Here is an 18875-nt window from a genome sequence, read left to right on the forward strand (position 1 = left end):
CCCAATTGGAAGAGCAACCGTAGCTCTTTGCTGTCCACCAAAAGCTGGCCGAAGCGATTTGATAGCCTCAATGGGGAGTGAGCTATCCTTTAACTCCACCCTAATTGCCTCCAAGATCTCCTCTTTGGTCGCTAACTCATCTAGATCGCGAATCTCAACTTGAGCCGATTCGGTAAGTGTTTTAACTACCGCTCGGTCTCCCAAGGCCTTGCAGAGCCTCAGCGCTATGCTCCGGCTTCCTACTCAGTTGCAATAGAAGGTCCCCCTTAGCTGTCTTCCTAATGCCTTGAACGTCGCTGCTCAGATGCTTCAAATTTGGGTCGCTTTTAACTACACGAAGCATGTCCGCATAGCTGCAACCCCCTACGCCTGAAATCGCAATCGTGTCAGTCCTGGGACGTTTTTGCATAGGCTTTCGCCCTTTGACGACTGTCCAGCTGCTCTGGTTTGTCTGTCGAGCGGCCTGGTTTGAAGTTTCAGTTTCAGCTGTAGCCCGTAGAGCCATTGGTTCTTTTGGGTTCGCTGTACTTCTATTGGGCCTCGGCTTTTTTGAGGGAGTTTTCCTCTGTTCGGAGGCAACTTCCCTCGACCGCTTAGGAGTATTGCTACCTACTGTAGCACTAATGCTCGCTGCCTTAACGTTTTCGCCTACTTTTTTGAGTGACGTGGTCTGCATCTCACAGTTTTTAACCGAACGGTTGCAGAACGCTTCGGCCGTCTTGTGAAGGCTGACCAGCCTAGCCAGCTCCTCTCTCATTAAGGCATTTATATGCCGCTGACCCCCAAATAAGGCAGACAAACCCTCTAGTGTAGCTCCTATTTGAGCTAACGCTTCTTTTAGTGACTTGGGTGCCTGGCACTCAGCCACTGGAGCCTGGTTGCTGCGGCGATCGCTGCAACGAGGAACGACGCGCAAACGCTTGCAGCTCGTCCTCCATCATGGCATCCATTTCTGCTCCGACTACCACGGCGTGAAGCCTGTAGTGGGCAATGGCTACTAATGTAATCTGAGTTTACAACCCGCAGTAACTTAAACTCAACTTGACTACAGCGAGAGCCCGAAAGTATGCACTACTTTTAATAACTACTACTTCACTCCAGCAGCTAGGTTGCTGTCTTTGCTAAGGCTTAGCAACTCACCAACGTTAGTGAGCAGCTGATTGCCCGATGCAATTTCCAGCACTACTAACAGCTGTTAGAGTGAATGCACCTGCTTTTTATTATTGCGCAAGTGTGACGCCTAAAGTGACAAAATTTACGCGCCCACAAAAGACAAGGAAAGGAAAGAAGCCCTGACGCCAAAACAATGACGCTATCGCCCCCCCTCTCTTGCACCACCGAATTATACCGCTTGGGAATTCCACGAACCGCCGCGCAGTAAGTCTCTGGTAGTTTTTTTGAGGTCGCTGGGTACGCCGCGCCCACAGCAAACACGTTGACTTCAGTTCTTTCCACTTTCGCAGGGGAAAACACAGTTCAAGCTATTGTCTACGATGGATCACGATGACATCGACCGCACTCCGTGAAAACGCAACTCGAACTCCATGCATGTGTGTGTGTGTGTGTGTGTGTGTGTGTGTGTGTGTGCGTGTTTCTTGTGTAAGCTGAAAGACGCGAAAAATTATTGAAACAGCTATTACTCCAAGGGTTCAGGGGATCTCGTAGTCGAATAGTCTCGACTAGAGCTTTCTTACTTGTTTATTTAAAGATATTGACAAAACTAGAGTTAACTAAAATTAAAATAGCCTATAAAAAGTACAATACATTATAACAATAGTATCGCCAACCCGATGGGGGTATTTTATTTGCCAGTCCGGCCATCTATGCCCACTTCACAGCCAAATGTGGTCAGTGATATTATTGAAACTATGAAAAGACAGTGTTAAAATGAAAAACTGAAAATTAGATATTAAAAGAAGTTAACTATTTTGAACGAATACACTTGATTATGATGGTGTTTAGTTGCGTATTGATCTTTATTCTTCTGAGCCTGGGTTTATATACCCAGACTCGTACATAATTTCAACCCTTAAATCTAGTGCGTCTATTGCTGAGTGTGTAAGGCTCAGCATTGGTCTATTACATATTCTTATCTTATCGCAGGTCTATTAGCTATTCTTATCCTATCGCTGAGGTTGTAAGGCTCAGCGTTCTTCTCTTACATATTCTTGTCGCTAAGGGTCAGAGTCATATTTATTCTAGTCTAGACAGCTCACACTTCCACATATATTATCTATTTTATGTATGCTAGCTGTTAAGTGCGTAATGGGAGGCCAATGGGAGGCTGACACGCAATTTGGCGGGAAAGTGGCGTCACCCAGATCACGCACAATGGGATTACACAATGGGCACAAACGGCAGAAAGTCCCCGCTCCAGAGCCGAGCAGGCCCCGTTACCATACGAAGCAGGCCCTGTGGCTGGGGTATAAAAGGCCACCGGCAGCTCCATACGTGGTCGGTCAGTGAGTCAGAGAGAGTTAAAAGGTGAAAAGAAGAGTGAAAGTCATAGTGACTAAAGTGCCGAAGTAAAACAGTAAAGTGAGAGTCAAGGCGAGTGGCAGATCAGGACTCCCAGGATATCGTGGGAACAGAAACGACGTCGTGGGACAGCAAGGACATCCAGTGGGAATCCTTGCGACGATTAAAGAGGCAAAAAGGATCGTGAGCGGCACCAACAAGGACATTGGTGCAACCTAGCAGCTTAACCCTCTAAGACCCAAGAGTGCCTCTAGGCACTTATTTTATTTTTAATTTTAAAAAAATAACTAAGAGCTTTTAGTTAATTTAAAAATGGTAGGACTGTTAAAAATACTTGCCAAAATAGCCTGAAAAAGTTTCAAAGCTTTCGGACACAATAATCGGTACTTTTAATAAACGTTTGATCGAATCATATGTTATTTGGCGCCAAAAATTTCAGCTGCTGCATATTGTCTTTTGAGGGGTTGATAAAAGCGAACTTATAAAACCTATTAAACTCAATATTTTTTTCGTGATAGGTAAGGTAATTTACTATATAAATGAAGTTTAAAATGTGCGAATATTTTGAAATTGTGCTTTGTAGTATCATAAAAGTGATAAGAGCCTTGAGGCACACTTGGGGCTTCATGGCAAAATATGTTGTCAGTAGCTCTTTCACAACTGCTTGCATTTCTTGTGTGATTTGTGTGTGATTTTTATTTATTGTTGATTTTTGTTAATAAAAATTGTATAATGGCTTTGGGAGTTCGCTATAAATGGTCTGATTTGACGGATGAACAACTGCTGGAGTTGTTCGTTTTTCAGTTTGTACGTGAGTTCCTCATATGGAGTAGAAATTAGTAACGTACTGTGGAAAGACAACAAGGCCGTTCGGATGTTGTCGACCTATGTGGGCGTTAAGCCGTTTAAGAGGTCACATGCACAAGAAGGAACAGCAAAGACAGCTCGTTACGATAGAAAGTCGAAGTGCCATGTAGAAGTTGACTGTCCACAAGTTATTAGAGAGCATATTGCTCTTATGGGGGGTGTGGATCTGATGGATGGGCTTATGGGCTGATACCATATACGAAGTAAAACTCAAGATGCTGTAACCCGAATTTTCTACCATTTGGTAGGTATGGCCTTAACAAACGCCTACATCCTATACAGACATATACAAAAGGAAACCATGAGCAGCGAGAAATTGATCGAGCTTCCGTATTTTTGAGTCTATTGCAGCGGGTCTAGTGGGATATCAGTCAAAAGACTTGCCAGGTCGTCCACTCAAGAACAACAATTTAGCTTCACAATCTTCAGCTTTGTCTGCGGTCGCCATCACATACTATGCAGTCGCCAATTTCTCAGCGATTCTTGCAGCCACAGCTCAAACAAGGTCAAAAATCAAATCACCCAATAATGGACTTGAGGTGTGACCCTCTGAATCATTTTCCAGAGTGGTTGGATCGCAATACGGAAAAAAGATGGTGCAAGGACTGCAAAACTTCACAAACACAGTTCATTACAAAATGTAAACTGCATTTATGCTGCTCGGAGAGCAAAAATTGTTTTGCAGAGCATCATCGGTACAAATAAAAAGGAATAAACAAAATAAATAAAAAAAAAAATAATTTGTAAACTATTTTTTTACCCTCTAAGCCCCAAGAGTGCCTTGAGGCACTTATTTATATTTTCTCACCTTCCAGGTGAGCCCCTATTTACTTAAAAAAAAAATTATTCGAATTAATTTCTGCCTTTATTTTAGAAAGTAGTCTTAGAGGGTTAAGCAAGACCAGCATATCCGAGTAAGTTCACGTAGAAATGCGTAAAAAGAGAAGTGTTGTGAGTGAAACGAAGCTAGTGTTGTGCTGTGAGCGAGTGGAATAGTAGGAGCGATCTGTATAGTCGAGCGAACCGCCGGAGTTCACAGACCCAAATCCTGGTGTTTTCCGAATCGTTCCACTGAAACTAGCGTGTTTTAGCACAACACTCTCCCGGCCGGAGTGCGTTGAATCAGCACTCAGCCGTTGTGCCTTGCTAAAGCGAACCAGCATAAAATAAGTGACGTGTAAATTTAACAACTTATATTCAAGAAAATATACTTTACGCTATAAACTAAATCACAACTGACTAATTAATATCGCAGGGGCTTCAACAAATAAATCTGTTGGCATGAATCCACAGTCAGCTGAAACTAGCCCAGCTTAGACTCAGGATAAACCGAAGGTTCGTTACAACTGGAGGCCAACGTGGGGCCCTGCAATAAGAGTTTAATTAGAAATTGTGACTTTTGTGCGAGCGTGGGTATATAACTTGAAAAAGGACGAACCCATTGAATGACTTAACATTCGAAAGTACGTTCGTTGAGTTGCCGCATACCCACAACGCAGCTTTGTCATTAGCGTCTGTTGACCATGTCCTAGGGCAGCTGGTTATACAGTGGTGGGGCTCACTGAGAAAAGCTACGTCTATACATTTTTCCCTAATGGTCTGCTCTAGAAGATCTTGGGCAGCAATACAATGATTTAAGTTAAGTTGCAAGAACCTTAACATTTCATTTTACGAGCTACTTCACGGTAGGATGGGCACTTGAAGCTGCTTGCTGAATGGTCCGTCTGCTTTTCACCTTTCCGGATGCAGAGGCTACATTTTGGTGGCTTAGTGCATGCTTTTGCACTGTGACCCATCTCTCCACACCTGAAACAGGCGCCCTTTAGTTCACAGTCGCTGCGACAGTTTGCTGGCATATGACCGTAATCGAGGCACTTGAAACAGCGTTTAGGCTGTTCCACGGCTCGGATACGGCATACTACCCATCCTATTCTAATTTTGGACAGCTCGAGCAGAGTTTTAGCTTTTCCAATTGGAAGAGCAACCGTAGCTCTTTGCTGTCCACCAAATCCGGTCGAAGCGACTTGATAGCCTTAATGGGGAGTGAGCTATCCTTCAACTCCGCCCTAATTGACTCCAAGATCTCCTCTTTGCTCGCTAACTCATCTAGGTCACGAATCTCAATTTAAGCCGATTCGTTAAGTGTTTTAACTACCGCTCGGTCACCCAAGACCTTGCCTACAGCTTCGTGAAGGGCCTCAGCGCTATGCTCCGGCTTTCTGCTCAGTTGCAACACAAGGTCCCCCTTAGCTGTCTTCCTAATGCCTTGAACGTCGCCGCTCAGATGCTTTAAATTTGGGTCGGTCTTGACTACACGAAGCATGTCCTCATAGCTGCAACCACCTACACCTGAAACCGCGATGGCGTCACTTCTGGAACGTTTTTGCAGCGGCTTGCGTCGCTTAACAACCGTCCAGCTGTTCGAACTGTCGACCTGCCTGGTTGCTTTTATCGGCTGCAGCCCGTAGACCCATTGGCTCTATTGGATTTGCTGCGCACATCCTTGTGTATGTCTCCGATTTATAAAGTGTCAAAATTTTCCTGATCCGCCCACTAGGGGCGTGGCAAATCGGAAAATGCATTTTCCGATATGCCAGAAATCATGTTAGTTCAAGAGCTGAAATTTGGTATGTAGGTCCGCGTCGACCACCCTAGATCACGAGATATGGCGGATATATCTCCGCCCATTGGGGGCGTGGCAAATCGGATAAAACTGTATCTCAAAGAGTTTTACAGCTTATGATTCTATAAAGTCGAGTTCGCTGATATCGAGTTTATCATTAAAAATCGATAACTCATCCCGATCTTTTTTATCGATAAACCCCTTATCGAAAACCAGTAATAAAATTATATCTTCTACACCTTTATTGCTAGAGTCTCCATATTTTTAATGTTTGCTTATATGCAATTTATACAATTTCGGTTTTTGTTAAAATTTACCCCCACCTCCAAATTCACCCCCTCACCCACACTTTTGTAAAAAGCGTATTTCAAATACTAGACTTGTGCTTTGGCAAATTCATGCATATCCATGCTATAATCCACGTCCACAAAAAAAGTTATTAAACAATTAAGTTCTCATAGTAATCGCACAATGCAGCCCATGCGTGTTTATGCTTGTGTGTGTATGTGTTTGTGTGTGTGTTAATGTTTGTGTACGTGTGTGTCTATATGAGACCAAAAATCTACGCCCAACAGAGGCTTGGCAAATCGGGAAAAACTGCATTTTCTACAGTATGAGAGCGAAACTTAACTACTAAATTGTTGATGAGTATTCCGCAGTCGGTAACGCCCGACTGCAACGTTCTTACTTGTTTGGTTTGGAATAAACCAATCTTTCAGTTTGCAAATTTACCCAACTTTGAGGGATCATAACCACCCTTAAAATTCGTCTAATTTCAAAAAATTTTAGAATCTATCCCTATGGTTAATTTCCAATCGAATTGCTTCAAAAAATCCGAAATCGGTGTCATGACTTTACTTATTTTTGCCAGGTAGAGGCAGAGGCTCTACTGTTCGACGTTTACCAGGTGATAATGCATCCTCAAAAAGTTACTGGTTGGTGTGGATTTTGAATCGGCGCCTTCATTGGTCTGTAATTTTTTTAAAACAACATTGGTGGTAAAAAGCCGAAGTGGGCATTTGAATGATGTCATATTCCACAGTTAATGACATATATGCGCCTTTCAAATTAATAAATAAGTTTGTCAATACCTCACGCATAGCTTGTTTTATTCCATTTCAACATCTACCCGCCCTTAATGAAAAGCCCTATATAATAATTTGGCTAATTTGTATATCACCCCATTTATAGAGGATTCATAAAATTAAGTTAATGCGCACTGACATAATTTTATTTTCAAAAACTATAAACTATAAAGTTTTTCTATTTCAATATACAAAAAGAAACCGTATAGTTAAGTGATACGATATATTTATTATTAATAGATGTTTTACTTATAAAAGAATTCATGATCCGCAAGATAAACAGGCATCTTTGTTTTCAAGGGAACAAATCATATCTGCCATTCTACGTTCTCTTTCTATATCAGACTCGCTTGGATTATCTACTTTTAATAAAGTATTTTTTTCAAATGAGCTATGACCATTAGATTCCAGGACAGATATATTTTTATTTACAGTGAATTGTATAGCATTAGCCGCTGGTTTTGTGCGAAGATAATACATGCCGGTCTTAAGACCCGCTTTCCATGAATAAAAATGGATTGACGTTAATTTTCCATAATTGGGTTCAGCTACATGAATATTGAAAGACTGACTTTGATCAATAAACGCTCCTCTATCAGCCGCCATTTTTATAGTTGATTTGACTGAAATTTCCCACACAGTTTTATACAAATCACGAATTTCTTTAGGAATAGATTCAATATTTTGTATTGAACCACGACTTGATATTATTTGATTTTTCATCTCGTCATCCCACAAATCAAGTTCAGTTAAATCACGTAGTAAGTGGTGGTTCACTACCTGAAATTCGCCAGACAAAACTCGTCTTGTGTAAATGTTTGAAGTATAAGGCTCGAACGACTCATTATTGCCCAATATTTGCGCAGTGGATGCTGTAGGCATGGGAGCGATGAGTAAAGAATTTCTGACACCGTGTTGCGCTATAGATTTTTTAAGAGCATTCCAATCCCAAAGATCTGTTGGTGATTTTTTCCACATATCATACTGCAAAATTCCTTTGCTTACTGGACTGCCAACATAAGTCTCATATGGTCCATCTCTCTGAGCTAATTCACAGCTGGCTTCCAAAGCTCCATAGTATATAGTTTCGAAAATCTGCTGATTTAATAAAAATGCTTCACGACTTTCGTAGGAATACCGCATTAATATTAATGCGTCCGCAAACCCTTGGACTCCAATACCAATAGGACGGTGACGTAAATTTGATTTTTTAGCTTCTGGCAAAGGGTAGTAATTTATATCAATTATTTTATTTAAGTTTTTCGTAACGATTTTAGTTACTTCTTTAAGCTTTTTAAAGTCATAAGATTTCTCCTGCGTCACAAACATATTAAGTGCGATAGACGCCAAATTACACACAGCTATTTCATCTGGTGCCGAATATTCAACTATTTCTGTGCACAGATTACTGCATTTTATAGTTCCAACATTTTGTTGGTTGCTTTTTCTGTTACAAGAGTCCTTAAATAACATGTAAGGAGTACCAGTCTCTACTTGAGATTCAATGATGGCAAACCAAAGAGATTGAGCCTTAATAACTCGATTCGCTCGTCCCTCTCGTTCATATTTGATATAGAGGTTTTCAAAATCTTCACCCCAAACATCTGGGAGGCCAGGGCATTTATGTGGACACATTAATGACCAGTCTTCATTAGCTTCAACACGTTTCATAAAAAGATCAGGTATCCACAATGCAAAAAAAAGATCGCGTGCACGATGCTCCTCCTTTCCAGTATTTTTTTTAAGGTCCAAAAATTCGAAGACATCTGAGTGCCAAGGCTCCAAATATATAGCAAATGCTCCAGGTCTTTTACCACCGCCCTGATCAACATAACGCGCGACATTATTAAATACTCTTAACATTGGTACTAATCCATTTGAAGTGCCGTTCGTTCCACAAATTGAGGTGCCTTTAGCTCGAATACAGTGAACATTAAGTCCAATGCCACCTGCCGACTTTGATATCATTGCGCATTGTTCAACTGATTTAAAAATCCCTTCAATTGAATCAGACACTATAGTTAAAAGAAAACATGAAGACAATTGTGGACGATTTGTGGCTGCAGCAAAAAGAGTTGGTGATGCATGAGTAAAAAAACGCTCAGATAGCAAATTGTAGGTTTCAACTGCAGAATCAATATCTTCGCCATGTATACCTATGGCGACACGCATTAGCAAATGCTGTGGTCTTTCTGCTATTTTTCCATTTATTTTTAGCAAATACGACCGCTCAAGTGTCTTGAATCCAAAGTAGTTATATCCGAAATCGCGATCATATATAATAGCAGAGTTTAAGCGATCTGAATTATTTTTAACAATATTGTAGTGATATTCAGAAACCAAAGGGGAAGGCAAATTTGTTTCTTTATTCACGTGCTTAAAAAGATCTTCAAAAACATCTGAAATAAAGATAAAAATGTGGAATATTTGTATGAGTTTTAATTAAATTTTTTGGATTCTTTAAAATTAAATTAAAGGGTCTGACATCACTTTCAGTTGAATAATATCTATACATACAAGAGCGAATACTTACAAATGTATATAAAATAAATTATCTTTGATTTCATTACATGAATCATTTGTGTATATTCAAATTACGCGTAAAAACAAAGTCACAATATCGATTATGTCACGTTATCGAGATATTGATGGTATTCCGGACGGACATGGCTATAAAGACCTGATCAAGAATATATACTTTATGGGCTCTGCCACGCCTCTTTCTGTCTATTACATACTTTTAACAAAAAACAATCTTCAGTTATGCTCGTGTTTATGCTCATTCGCGAATTGAAATGGGCAACGGAATCGGAATCCGGATGCGTCCATAAATTGCTATCTAAGAAACTACGGCTACCTGATTTGGAGGCCCTTATTGAATTGGCTTGGTATATGCATTTATAGGTTTTTAATCTGGAGACAGGAGACAACTCGAATAACTTTATCGTCTAGAGATTTATAGTTAGAAATATTAAAACTACTTTACTGTTAACCTCTTGTATTTATTTGCCAAAATATTATATAAAATACTTTGGTTGTCTAAAATGGTAATTTGTTCCGTTCTCAGCTGTAATCGGTAATGTGATATATATATATATATATATATAATTACCTGAAAATACTTTTTTAGTTTCTTTATGAAGATTGGAAACTGCGATTCTTGCCGCCAGAAGAGCATAGTCCGCATGATGGGTTGTTAAACTGGCTGCAATTTCCGCGGCCAAGTTATCCAATTCTTGTGTAGACACACCGCAGTAGAGTCCATTAATAACTTTCAGGGTTATTGAAACCTTAAAAATTTACATTTTTTAATTACACTTAATACAAACTGACCTAAATTATGTAGATTATTATAATTAAAGAAATATTCATAGATTTTTATTTACTTTTATTTTCACGTGTATTAATTTTATTAAATATATAATACAAAACAAGTAAGAACGTTGCAATCGGGCGATACCGAAAGCAGAAGACTCATTCACAGCCCAAACGCTGTCAACCAGAGTATATAGTGCAATTTTCAAGTCTAGAGCGCAGCAAAAGACACGGCATGATGCCATTAAAATTGGAAAATCATCGATAGCTATTGCATTCAAATTACATACATATATAATTTATACAACTCTGATTTTTATTATATATTTATATCCATACATTGGATCAGGTTCAAGCTAACAGCAGATCAGCGCGATTTTCCTATGCTTGTGCACACACTCATAGTCTATTCTATGCGTACAAACAGAAGCGCGCTTTTTCTCACATTCTTAGAATTTCGATTGATTTCTGGACTTTCTAGCCGTTACTGTAGTTTTGTCTGATGACGCTCTCTTATTAACCTATTCTATTTTAGCAACTGATTGCTCGAGCAAAGCAGTGGCGCGGGTGCTAAGGGCGACGCAAGTAATGTTAGAGTAGCGGAGGCTCAAACCACAGTAAAGTGTTATTTTTTTTATTTTTTCATATATATTTCGTTTTTTATAAAATAGATATTTTTGACTGAATGGCACTTAATACTTTTTATTTTCTTAGTCGAATAATTTTATAAGTTTAAATTTGTTTTTTCTTAAATAGCCCTCAAATACATATACGCAAATACATACATATGTATATATAATTATATATGTATGTAAGCCTGCACGCATAGCATCAAGCATTCCAGCCTTATACACGCGCTCATTTGTATGTGTGTATGTATGTACACATAAATGCGTGCTCTAGCATATTCTAAGAATCCCGTTGCGATTGATTTGCCTTTGCATTGTTTTTTAATTTCCAGCCGCTACACTGGCTTTTCTTTGCTATGCGGCGTCATAACAATAAATTGATTTCGTTTTAACTACTCTTGATCGAAACGACGCGGTGGTGCTGTAGGCTGAAGCGCCGACGATCTTTATTTTAGCCATTTTGACAAAAATGCTGTTTGGGTTGGGTGCGAGTTCAAATCCCGTTGAAAACACTTTATTGTAAATTGCACATTTTTGTTATTTTAGCTTTTTTATATTTTATTAATTTTATAAAAATGTTTGCTTCCGTGCTATCAATGCCTATTAAACCTACTTATGTGTACATATACATAAATAGATGGCTGACGCATATAAATGTCGCAACTCGGGCACTGTAAATGCCGATTGCCACGCCGTAGACTCCTCAATTTTAGCCAGTTTTTAGAACGAGCAACCGGTTACCTAAATGCAAAATTTGAATTCTTACGCTCAAAAAATGTGAAAATTACAGGGTATTTTTCGATATGCCACGCCCCTAAAGAGGCTTAAAAATTATTTTTGGGGCATCGATAGAGGAGGCCACCAGTAACTTAACTATCCAAATTTAATTTAAAATGTAGGAGATATAAACTTTTGCGGTTTGCCACGCCCCCTATAGGCGGACATATATCTACCATAGCTCGTTGGACGTGGGTGGTCAACCCGCGTATATATTCTAAATTTCAGGTCTCTAGCATCAATAGTGCTTAAAATATAGCAGAATTCGAAAAATCACTATAGCTTCAGGTCCGGTTTGCCACGCCCCTAGTGGGCGTAGATATATAATTTTTTCACCAATCTTCATAGAATTAAAATATCAGCTTACATGCAAAATTTCAGCATTCTAGGTTTATAACTTTAGGAGATACAGTTTTATCCGATTTGCCACGCCCCTAATGGGCGGAGATTTATCCGCCATAGCTTGTGATCTTGGGTGATCGGCGCGGACCTACATACCAAATTTCAGCTTTCTAGCTCTTCAACAAACATGATTTCTGGTATATCGGAAAATGCATATTCCGATTAGCCACGCCCCTAGTGGGCGGATCGGGAAAATTTTAACACTTTATAAATCGGAGATATACACGAGTATGTGTTCCAAATTTCAAGTCTCTAGCTTCAATAGAATTCCGGTTACCGGCTCATTGGAAAATCATGTATACTGCAGCAGGACAATGCTCCATGCCACAAGGTCCATATTTTAACTGAATTTTCTGGGAATATTGAAGTCAATACATATGATTGGCCACCTCAGCGCTCTGATCTCAATATTATAGAGAATGTGTAGGCTTACGCAAAAGTAAAACGTAGCTTAGACTTATCAAGAACGCCCAAGGAGACGGATTGCTGAGGTTTGAGGACCTTAGCAGGATTTTTCAATAGAAACATTACAAAATTTGGTTAGATCGATCCCTAGATGCTTGCAGATAGTAAAGGAGGGTTTAATTCTAATTAATATTTTAGTTACTATTACCATTGTTAAGTTTCTGTCTCACTTTATTTAATAAATATTAATGTCAAAATAATTTTGTCCACCCAAATAATGACAATCTGCCATGCATATAATTATAGAAAAATAATGAGTTATGTTATCACTGCAATATTTTGGTCATTTATAGCTTTTTATGTTTGCTCTCTCTGAAAAATATAATGGGTACCGTTACCTCTCTCAGCACGCATAAATAAGCGGTTAGAGTGTTTGCAATGCGTTGTCAAAATACTTTTGTCCTCCATTGTATCTTCAACAAACCGTTTAAATGGAGTTATTTCGCAATGGGCATAAGGAATGGGAATATTTTTTTTTTAAGCAGAAATGTGAGTTTTTTTTCGATTTTTGGTTGGTGACACTACTCCACTTGTCTTGCAATACACATATTAAAATTTAATAGAGTTTTTCTGAATTACTAATATTGCGATTGTCATCAAGTTTTTATACTCACTCACGAAAGTGAATTAGTATATTGGTTTTGTTCAATGTCCGTCTTGCTGTCCGTATTAACGCAGTTTATTTCGGCGGTATTGAAGCTACAGACATGAAATTTGGAACACATACTCGTGCTTATCTCCCATTTATTAAGTGTTAAAATTTCTCGATCCGCACACAAGGGGCGTGGCAAATCGGAAAGTGCATTTACCAATATGCCAGAAATCAAGAGCTAGAGAGCTGAAATTTGGAATGTAGATCTGCGTCGATCAGCCAAGATCACGAGCTATGGCGGATATACACTGCTGGTCTTGGGTTAGACGCACTCGTATTTTCGTTAATATATGCTTTTTAACTTTTATTTGGAAAGCAACTCTAAAAAAGTGGATATACAAAAATGTTCGATATTCGATGAGTCTTCAAGTATAAAAAACATAAAAATTTTAATTTGACAAAATAGCAGTTTTTTATTCATTTTATGAAAATTGTTAAAAAAAAAGTCCCTTTTCTCTTGGTCACTGAAATAGACGCACTTAAACAAATTCATTTCATTTCATTTTTCAAAGAAAGGAACTTTATTTTAAGTATTAATATAAGTGAAATCTCGCTCCAAGCGAATTTAATTGCAGCGGTTGGTGTTTCTTTGTTTTCGTATTGTTTACCCCCTTCAAATACTTTCCTTGAAAGCCATCACCAAACATTTTCAATTATGTTAAGATCTGGGGAATACGGAGGCCATGTCATGACTTGAACATTTTCACTCGTAATAAATGACTTCACAACACCAGCGTTATGGATCGGAGCATTATCTTGTTGGAAAACCCATAGCAATGGTCCGAAAAGATCCCTAATCTTAGGAAATACGGACTGCAAAAAAGTTTTGAAGCGCTCACCGATCATCTTCTGATCTATGAAAATTATATCTATTGTTCCATAAATGTAACCCCACACCAAGACTCCACCTTCACGGCTGTGATGGCAACTTAAATACATGTCATATTTTCGTAAATCATGGTAGTAATATTGAAAATCATCAGGGCCATCCAAATTAAAACGTTTTTCATCAGTAAAAAAAAAACTGAACGCCAATCATTAAGTCGAATGTCGGATTGAACTGTCCATGACATGTATTCTCTCGCATACTAGAGCCGCTTTTCTTTATGTATAGCATTTAGAAGTGGTTTTTGTTAGTTTCCAGACGCTTTAGATGTTTTGCATTTCTAATTGTACGCTGAACAGTTGAAAGGCTGGCGTTTACACCGGCTGATTCCTTAATTTTAGCTGCAGACTTAGTCGAATTTGAAGCAAGTTGAACAATTTTACGCTCATCTCCGGAAGTAAGTGCTCGTTTTCGCCCTTTAAAGTGTGTTCCATATGCCTCTGGATCTTTAAAGTATCTGTCAACAGTTCTGGAGCTGCGTTTTTTCTGTTAGACAGTCCTTGTGAGTGGAAGAAGTCTACTTTTTGACGTTCCAATAGGCTTAATATAGTAGCTTTTCCCATTTTTTCTTTTAATATCACTTCAAAATGATTGATTTGTTAATTTTTAGCTTTTACCCAACCAAAAACGCTGCCGTTTTTCACACAAAACTAAGAAAGTGAATGTGGGCGTAATTCATTGGCCAACCAAAAAGCCATGTGATTGCATAGAAATTTCTAGTCTTCGAATTCGAAAGGAATTCGTACTCATATGGTTAAACACTCGACAATTCGAAATATTTTAGGAGTCCCTTGAATTTCGAAATAACTAGAGTCGACTGTAGTTAAGTTACTAGTTACCTCTTCTATCGATGATTTAAAAATAATTTTTACGCCTCTTTACACATTTTTTGAGCGCATTAAGCGTTCAAATTTTCGTTCTAAGAACTGACGAAAAATTAGGTGTCTACGCCCAGTAGGGACGTGGCCATTCGGGAAAAACTGAATTTTCTACAGTATTAGCTACTAAATTGCTGATGGGATGTGAATGAGTATTCCGCAGTCGGTAACGCCCGACTGCAATGTTCTTGTTATACCCTGAGCCAGAGAACTGCAACAAGCCACCGGCACTTAAGGTGCACCGGGTAAATGTTGGGTGATTTTGACACCCGGGTGTTTTTTTTTTACCACCGCACAAATGCGTACAATCACTCGCCTCACAAAATATATTTAAGCGTTTGTGCACACAAGCTGTAAAAGTGAGTTTGTTTTTTTTTTTTGCATATGTGTTAAGCGTCGAAAGAAGGTTGTGTGAAAAGAGATACGCAAAAATTGAAAAATACAATGTGTGAGTGTGTCGCCTATGTTGAGGTTTCTTTTATGCACGGCTTCGGTTGAGTTGTTATTTACGTACTTGTTTACGTACTTGCTGATGGAAATGTTGTGTACAACAACGGAACAAATAGAAAACAAAAACAATATTGAAATCAAAAATAACGTTTTTAACATTCATTTAATATATTAAATAAACATTATAATGCTTCAGTGCATTCATTTATTTAACAAATTGAAATACGAAATAAACTAGGAAGCTGAAAAAGGAGCTAGTGCAAAATCAAAACAACCGTTACTTTAAGACACACACCATGGTGCCTGTAGAACACTTGGGTGACATAAATGTGATTTGTCTACTTGTATTTATTGCCCATTGCTCTTTTCGCAAACCCCATAAAGTATATACAGTGTGCCACTAAAGTCACCGTACTCTTGTTATATTTGCGCGAATCATCCTGAAACTTGGCAAAATTTTTGTCAAATTAAATAAATTTTAATGCATTATTGTAAGCTAATATATTTTCTTCTAAATTATAAAAGAAAAACATTTACTTTTAATTTTAGTTCCATAATATTACAGCGAATGTAAACATACCCAAATATTTGCGTCAACAAAACTCTATGTACTCTTATTTTCTTACGCTGTCTGGCGTCAGGGTTCTTCTTAGAAATAACGGGAGTTTTTCGAAAAATGTATGCAATAATGAGTAAATTCTTAATAGTTGGCGTGTTTTGCTTGAGCTGGACAAAATATTTGAGTAATATTTGAGTAAAAATGCCACGAAAAGAGTTATCGCTTGAAGATCGTGGAAAGATTTTGCATCTCTACACAAAGGAGCAAAAGTCGTATGCAGAGATAGCAGAAATCATGTCCAGAAGCAATATACAGACTGTCATTGGTAGATTCAAATATGAAAGGCGCGTCAAAAACAACAAGAGATCTGGTCGGCCACCTGTACTATCCGATCGTGACAAGCGCACAATAAAGCATCTGGTGGACAAGGATCCTTTGTGTAGCGCAGTGCTGATTGCGTCAGAGCTGGGTCGAACAATTTACAAGGAAATTCACCCTTTAGGTCCAACACGCCTCGCATGAAGCCTCTTGTAAATTTAACAAACAGGAGAAAGCACTTAGAGTTTGCCAAAGCCTACGTGGACAAGCCAATGGACTTCTGGCGGAAGGTCATCTTCTCACATGAGTCCAAATATAATATTTTTGGCTCAGATGGGCGTCTCCGCGTCTGGAGGAGACCAGGAGAAGCCCCAAAATACAATGAACCCCAAAAATACAATAAAAATCGTAAAACACTGCGGCGGAGGTATTATGGTTTGGAGTTGCATAGCTGCAGCAGGAGTCGGAAGTTTGGAATTCATCGACGGAGTGATGGACCAATATGTGTACATTGATATTTTTTAAAAAAATTTAAAGAGCAGCGCCGAGAAACTTTGAATTGGATCTGATTTCTGGTTTCAACAGGACAATGACCCAAAACAGAAAGCAATGAATAATAGGTTGTATCTCGCGTACAACACTCCACACCTTTTAGAGACGCCACCACAGAACCCGGATATCAATCCAATCGACAATGTTTGGAATATGCTCGAAAAAAATAAGGAAGCACCAAATTAGCAACAAAAACCTCCTGCGAGAGGCATTAAACCAAGAGTGGTGCGCGCTGGATCCCAAATATATAGAAAAACTGGTGCTTTCAATGCCAAATCGCCTCAGAGAGGTGATTAAGATGAAGGGTTATTCCGCAAGATATTAAATTTGAAGTTTAGTTAAAAAGATTTTTCCTTATAGTTAGTAAGTTTATATTAGTTTGTAAGAGTACGTAGACTTTTGTTGACGAAGACATTGGAGTTTCTTTTCTTTTTAATTAATATTATTATGTTAAGCTTGAAATTTCACAGTTTTTCTCTTTTAGTTTAGAAGAAAATATATTAGTTTATAATCCTGCATTAAAATTTTTTAATTTAACAAAAAGTTGGCCAAGTTTCAGGGTGATTCGCGCAAGTAGAATAAGAGTACGGTGACTTTAGTGGCACACTGTATATAATTTTTTCCCCTATGTAAAAAAAAAAAAAAAAACATTTGTTGTATTAGTATTTTGCTGTAACTGTATGTTAAGGCATTTCACTAAATTATAAGAAACAGATTGGAATGTTTGCCCACCTGTTGATCCAATGAAATGAATGTACATACAGTCTACTCTTGTTATTTCAAACCTGCGTTATTTCGAACCACTCATTAATTCAAAGTTATCACTCAGTAATTCGAACTAAAAATTATTGCTAAGACGCGGTAATTCGTACTCATATGGTTAAACACTCGACAATTCGAAATATTTTAAGAGTCCCTTGAATTTCCTTGAATACATTTCATTGGTTAATTTACTACGTTGAAGTGTTTTTATCCGTCATAGTAATTACTACAATATTCATATAAGACACATTATACTTACAGGATCAACGAAGTCCATATTCAAATTATAACATAACTTTTGGATTCTTGAGGTAATTTTGTCAAAATGGATTTCTTCCTTTCGGCCATCTACAAAAAGTTTGATAACAGGCTCTTCTTGTATATTTATAATTATACACATATGCAGTTAATGTACCTCTCTTTATAACATATAATTTCGCCGATTTTAAAGAGTTGGTCTTGATCATCGTAGCTGTGGACACCGTAAAAATACGCAAAAAAAAAGGCGCCAAAATGCTTATAAATGGACAGTTTTCGATAAATACCAGTCTAATAAAAAAGGAAATGCACTTCTGCAACTATTTTGGAATTTTAGAAATTAACGTCAAGATAGCAGTTGAAAATACACGATTTCAGACGAAAAGAATACACTGCGCGTCATTAGATTAGCGCCCACTTACACTCATTTTCTTTTACGTTTTTCTCTTTGCCTGTTGCATTGATTTCATTATCATCATATGAGATGTCTCACATATCAAAAAAAAAAAAAAAAGGGCGAGTGAAAACCCGCTATGTTTTATTTTCGATTCTTCTTTATTTTCGCAAAGAATGCGTGCACTTATTTTGCGTCAGACTAGCGCCCCCAACTGCAATTGTAATTATCTTGCTTATTTTGACAATTACACTTACCAGATTTTTTGTGAAGCTCAAAGTATTCAATATATTTATAGTCAGTGCAAAGGAACAGTTCTATCTTTGGCTGAAAATCAAAGATTGAGGCATACCACTGACCAGAGAACACATAGACTAGACATGTAGAACAAATTTTTCTACAGCAGAAAATGTTAAGTTGGTCGTATTACTTCGTATTTTCTCGGATCGGTTACTGGAGGTTCGAGCAGTGAAAATATTGCACGACGAAGTCAGTGCGCTGGAAGCGCTCAAACGAAATGGTCCC

General features: G+C 38.3%; 1 protein-coding gene across 1 annotated transcript; it reads right to left on the reverse strand.

Annotated features, from left to right (window-relative positions):
- Positions 1 to 7172: 7172 nt before the first annotated feature.
- On the reverse strand, positions 7173 to 18274 carry RnrL (Ribonucleoside diphosphate reductase large subunit). Its single transcript, XM_089463597.1, has 4 exons — positions 18114 to 18274; positions 17958 to 18046; positions 10166 to 10343; positions 7173 to 9452 (listed from the first exon to the last, which is right to left on the reverse strand). Exons 1-4 carry the CDS (start codon positions 18163 to 18165, stop codon positions 7315 to 7317), a joined length of 2457 nt encoding a protein of 818 aa, XP_089319723.1. The 5' UTR covers positions 18166 to 18274; the 3' UTR covers positions 7173 to 7314.
- Positions 18275 to 18875: the final 601 nt, after the last annotated feature.

Source organism: Drosophila arizonae, chromosome 3, assembly GCF_054131065.1.
Source record: "Drosophila arizonae isolate 15081-1271.41 chromosome 3, UAZ_ARI_1.0, whole genome shotgun sequence".
Taxonomy (NCBI): domain Eukaryota; kingdom Metazoa; phylum Arthropoda; class Insecta; order Diptera; family Drosophilidae; genus Drosophila; species Drosophila arizonae.

What these genes read in the sequence shown, in the direction of transcription:
- RnrL (XM_089463597.1), bottom strand. Translation starts at nt 18,165, where the DNA reads ATGATCAAGACCAACTCTTTAAAATCGGCGAAATTATATGTTATAAAG. An exon ending in ATTATATGTTATAAAGAGAG is followed by an intron (nt 18,047 to 18,113) that starts GTACATTAACTG and finishes AACTTTTTGTAG; the next exon opens with ATGGCCGAAAGGAAGAAATC. An exon ending in ATATGGACTTCGTTGATCCT is followed by an intron (nt 10,344 to 17,957) that starts GTAAGTATAATG and finishes TAAATTTTTAAG; the next exon opens with GTTTCAATAACCCTGAAAGT.